Here is a 5,642-nt window from a genome sequence, read left to right as displayed (position 1 = left end):
AAGAACTATTTATCTGTTCTCTAGGGACCAAGAACTATTTATCTGTTGGGACCAAGAACTATTTATCTGTTCTCTAGGGACCAAGAACTATTTATCTGTTCTCTAGGGACCAAGAACTATTTATCTGTTCTCTAGGGACCAAGAACTATTTATCTGTTGGACATGCTGGATAAGACATCAGATCTGCAACCAGAGACAGAAAAACTTCAGCCCTGACACACAAAGATGTTTGTTTTACACTCAGGAAAGGCCAAGAAGCCATCTTACCCAGGTGAACCCCCCTCCCTCCCTCCCCTCCCCCAAAAGGACATAGATGCGGGGGAAATGGAAGCAGCTGGACATCAAAGGATGCGTCATGTTGCAAAGTTGAGAGAAACTTCCAAGGATGGGAAGTCTCACAAGAGGACAAACCTGTTAACTTTTACGCCCCCCCCCCCCTAAAAAAACAACCCCAAAAGACAAACTGGACAATAAACACTGCTCACCTTTCACGTCCTTGACCTCACTCATGTCAGAGTACAAGTTCTGGACAATCTCCGAGCGAGACACGAGTGGCCTCGAGGTCACATGACTCTTCCACTTCTTCATTCCAAACTAGAGGGGAGGGAAGAATTTATCCAATCTTATATTCAATCAAAAACATGAAAGTCAAATACTTGAGACATCAACAGGGTTCACAGGGAAATATTGCAGAAAGGATGAGCAAAACTAATACAACTGGGGGATGGAAATTGCAGCTTGACTGCAAACTTATACAATCTATTGCATACAATCTATTGCTAACTTCTACAATCTATTGCACACTTATAGAAACTATTGTAAACTTCTACAATCTATAGCAAACTTATACGATCTATTGCAAAATTCTGCAATCTATTGCAAACTTTTACAATCTATTGCAAACTTTTACAATCTATTGCAAACTGACACGGGCCCGTTCAGTCCAGTCTGTCCACAACTCCACCACGATGGCACGCTTTGTTGTGATTCAACATGGACGGGGGGGGGGAACAGAACACAGAAAGCAGAGATATTCCAAGACCAAGTGGTAAGAATTCAACACGGTTCTCTCGCTGTCAATGTTCTTGTACACAGTTCTTGTACAGGGTTCTCTTGGCCACTAGTCCTGTCACACTGTTCCTGTACACAGTTCTTGTACACGGTTCTTGTACACGGTTCTTGTACACGGTTCATTTACACGGTTCTTGTACACGGTTCATGTACACAGTTCTTGTACAGGGTTCATTCGCTGTCAGATTGTTCCTGTACACCTGTGGGGAAACCTCCATCCCCACCTGGCAACATGACCGTGAATACTAATTCCCTGGTATGACCCTCTATGACCTCATTAGCATTCATCATGGAAATCAAGCAGATTTTCTTTGTGAGGACAGCCTGTGTCTGAACTTGCATCCCAGTCAAATACACGTCATTGTGCATGATGGAAATTCTAGACAAACGCACCCCCCCCCCCCTCCTAATTCAACAGACATTCAAGGTCATTTGTCGATGTAGACAGATTATGATGCAGCTTCATTCTACATGGCTACAAATCACACAACAGCTTTTCATTGGGCTTCTGCGAATGAGCGTGACATCACTTTACTGTAGCCCAACACACAGGTTTTACCATTAGGGAGAGAGAGAGAGAGAGAGAGAGAGAGAGAGAGAGAGAGAGAGAGAGAGAGACAGACAGACAGACAGACAGACAGAGAGAGAGAGAGAGAGACACACAGAGAGAGAGGGAGAGAGACAGAGAGAGAGAAAGACAGAGAGAGAGAGGGAGAGAGACAGAGAGACAGAGACAGAGAGAGACAGAGAGGGAGAGAGACAGAGAGAGAGAGAGACAGAGACAGAGAGAGACAGAGACAGAGAGAGACAGAGAGAGAGAGGGAGAGAGACAGAGAGAGAGAGGGAAAGAGACAGAGAGACAGAGAGAGAGGGAAAGAGACAGAGAGACAGAGACAGAGAGAGAGACAGAGAGACAGAGACAGAGAGACAGAGACGGAGACAGAGAGACAGAGACAGAGAGAGACAGAGACAGAGGGAGAGAGAGACAGAGACAGAGAGAGAGACAGAGACAGAGAGACAGAGAGATAGAGAGACAGAGACAGAGAGACAGAGACAGAGACAGAGAGAGACAGAGAGACTTTTGCATTACTTTCTTTCCCGCTGTACCTTTTTTTCCGGTTTGACCCTGCCCACTTCAATCATCTGGCGCTTTTGTGTTTAGTAATAACAAGAAACTGAGCAGCTTTTTGGGTTTTGAACTTAGCTGTTGGTCTTAGAGTAAACACACAGGAGAATGTTTTATATATACAAATAAATACATGAGTAAACAAGTACAAAAATATGTTAGTTCACTCTTCTAACGTTGTTTGGTAAGTTACTCATCTAATTGTTGCCATACCCCAACTGGAGATGGCTACCACAACTGGTCAGTAGTTTGTTTAGATCATGTTAGTCCTACATTCCTCAGCTCTGTCGAGTCACGAGGTGGTCACCCTCTGTCCCGCTCCATAGTGGAGTCATCTTTACCGTGTCACCGAAGGTTCCGAAAGGGCTGGCATTTTGGATCACATTAGATATTGTAACATGTTATGTCCGCCAACCACAACGGGTCAAACTTGCAGCAGTGGATTCACTCTGGTACCTTTTGTCAACTGTGTACATTGTCAACACATTGTCAACTGTGTACATTGTCCACCGCGTACATTGTCAACTGTGTACATTGTCCACTGTGTACATTGTCCACTGTGTACATTGTCCACCGTGTACATTGTCAACTGTGTACATTGTCAACTGCGTACATTGTCCACTGTGTACAATGTCCACTGTGTACATTGTCAACTGTGTACATTGTCCACTGTGTACATTGTCAACTGTGTACATTGTCAACTGCGTACATTGTCCACTGTGTACATTGTCAACTGTGTACATTGTCCACCGCGTACATTGTCAACTGTGTACATTGTCAACTGTGTACATTGTCAACTGTGTACATTGTCCACTGTGTACATTGTCCACTGTGTACATTGTCCACCGCGTACATTGGCCCTGATGACAAGGGTAACCAGACGGGAACTTACAAAGCACAAAGTCAGGTCCGCCTGACACCATCAGACAGCTGGGGAAAGCCGACCGCTGCAGTTATTGACCTTGCTTTGTGTGGCTTCGACACAGTTGGGGGAGCTTGAAGGTCATCCCTGCGGCGTGGCTGATCCAATCAAGGAACTCTGTGCACTGACTAATTAGGAATTTCTCATCACATTTTACTCCAGAGCTTGAAGCAAGTCGACTCAGGTCTCGAGAAGTTCGACCTACAATTGTGAGGCATCATGGGGATATCAGGCGCTCCGGGAAACAAAAATATTGAAGAGACCGCCATTTTTCTCCCCCTTCTGCAATCCTTCATTTGTCGCTCAACACCTGTTACGTCTATAGAAAAACACATCGCTGAGTGAAGTTTACTATGGAAAAACTTTGATTACAGGCACAAGCAATGTATGTTAATATACTATCTCCTTGGACTCTCACACTTTACAAGTCAACAAACTTTTGCAGCCATTTTCTTGCTAATTTTATCTCAGAAACCAGACAACCCCCACCTCTTTCAATCTCAAATATCTCAACTTGCATCGAAGATAAACGAGTAATTTTTTCATCGAAAGCAAGACAAAAGAACAAGCTTTAGAAATATGATACAATAACAATATAGAGTATTTGTGTAGCGCAAATCTCCGCTCAAGCAAATTCTATCAAAAACTTCACAAGCACAAAATTTGACGAGCGCCTGACCCCACCCCGTTGTAACACAACTGTTGAGCACACTTCTAGACAGGTTGTTGATTTTACGTGACACAACTGTTGAGCACACGTGTAGACAGGTTGTTGATTTTACGTGACACAACTGTTGAGCACACTTGTAGACAGGTTGTTGATTTTACGTGACACAACTGTTGAGCACACGTGTAGACAGGTTGTTGATTTTATGTGACACAACTGTTGAGCACACGTGTAGACAGGTTGTTGATTTTATGGACATGAGAAGACAAACGGCCAGACAAACTGAGAGGACAGACACTGGGAATTCGTTGAACCTGCGCAGGACACACATTGTTCTGTTCTTCTACGTTTGTGTTCCACTTCCTTTTTCCAGCCAACAAATTAACCGATTTTTCATTTACATTCAATAAAAGTAAAAGGCCATTCATTTTAATAAGCAACAAAGATTTGTGAGAGAAATATGCTCCTTCTCTTCTGTTTCTGACACACACAAGGATTGTAAAACTAGGCCAGGGATCAGAGGTGAAACAATTCATACAACTAGAGCAAGTGTAGCAGTGAAACTTGGCTGTAACTGTAAATCATTTACAACTTTTTGGGCTCGATTAAGGCTAACAACAAAGAACATCTTATTTTGCAGTAGCTTTCATTATTGGACTTTCAGATCCTGTTGGTCAACCAACTTTTGGAGCCACGTGCAAAGACTTGAGAGGATTAAGAAATGATTTGGTGGACAGACCACAGTAAACCAGCAGTAACTATAGCAGAACATAATAATAATAATAATAATAATAATAATAACAATAATTCATAATAAATGAATTTATAACTTGCCAGAATCCACAAAAAGTGCACGGTTGTGCTTACAAAACACACACACACACAAACAAAACCTCAAAAGCTCAGTACCACTGCGACATGCATAAATTAATTTTTTTTAAAAACCAAACTGACTGATATTTCAGATAGAGTTCCAGCATTATAAATATACTTTCCTGAAAAACATTGTCTTCAACTTTGACTAATATTGATTAATTGAAAGCGACATTTTAACATCTAAATCCAAATTGTTCCAAAGTTTTGGGGCACAGATGGAAAAGGCTCTTTCACCCATCATTGTTCTGGACCTAGGCATGCAGAGCTGATGGTCATTTGAAGATCTTAAATTCCGAGATGGTGCGTACATTTCCATAAGTTCTGAAAGGTAATTTGGTGAGCACTGATGTAACGATCTATAAACCATGCACTGAACTTTTAATTCAATGCGCTCTCTCACTGGCAACCAAAATATCATGGGCATGGTCTGTGAAATTTTTCTCAAAGTCACAAGTCTTGCTGCCCTGTTTTGAATCTAACATGACTCCACACAGCAGAACAAAAAAAAACTCACCATGAAATTGTTGGAGATTTTCTTGGCCTCTATGGAGTTCTCTGCCAGGTACACACAGCTGTTCTCAAACTCCACATTGTCCTCCGTGGAGTGTTTGGCCACTGCATCCTTGCGGGAGCGCATCGAGGCCGTCAGTCGGTGCGTCTGGTCGTCAATGACGATGACCGGGGCCGGGGTGGGCGGCTCTGAGCTGGGGCCCGGGGTCAGGGAACTCTGGCTCATCTTGTGACCTTGACCTTTCATTGTTGGTGATGAGCGAGTCGGTAGATGGTACTGGGCACCGTCGGGCTGCTCACTGTCGCTCTCCCCGTCCATCATGGCCGCACAAACCAAGGACTGGACTCTGGGAACATAGGAGCAACAATATACCACACATCATGGACTCTGGGAACATAGGAGCAACAATATACCACACATCATGGACTCTGGGAACATAGGAGCAACAATATACCACACATCATGGACT

At 43.3% G+C, this 5,642-nt stretch overlaps 1 protein-coding gene across 1 annotated transcript in view; it reads right to left on the bottom strand.

The window, feature by feature from the left end:
* The window catches only part of LOC101855008, a 74,564-nt gene that overhangs the window by 60,710 nt on the left and 8,212 nt on the right, over positions 1-5,642 (bottom strand). The window contains exons 2-3 of the mRNA XM_013080551.2: positions 5,177-5,519; positions 486-594 (exon numbers count right to left, since the gene is read on the bottom strand). Coding sequence (XP_012936005.1) covers positions 486-594; positions 5,177-5,494 — 427 coding nt within the window. The 5' untranslated portion in view covers positions 5,495-5,519. The remainder of the gene's footprint in view (positions 1-485; positions 595-5,176; positions 5,520-5,642) is intronic.

Source organism: Aplysia californica, unplaced genomic scaffold, assembly GCF_000002075.1.
Source record: "Aplysia californica isolate F4 #8 unplaced genomic scaffold, AplCal3.0 scaffold00091, whole genome shotgun sequence".
NCBI classification, from domain to species: Eukaryota; Metazoa; Mollusca; class Gastropoda; order Aplysiida; family Aplysiidae; genus Aplysia; species Aplysia californica.
The sequence above is the reverse complement of the archived record's forward strand: the minus strand, read 5'-3'. Positions and strand labels throughout refer to the sequence as shown.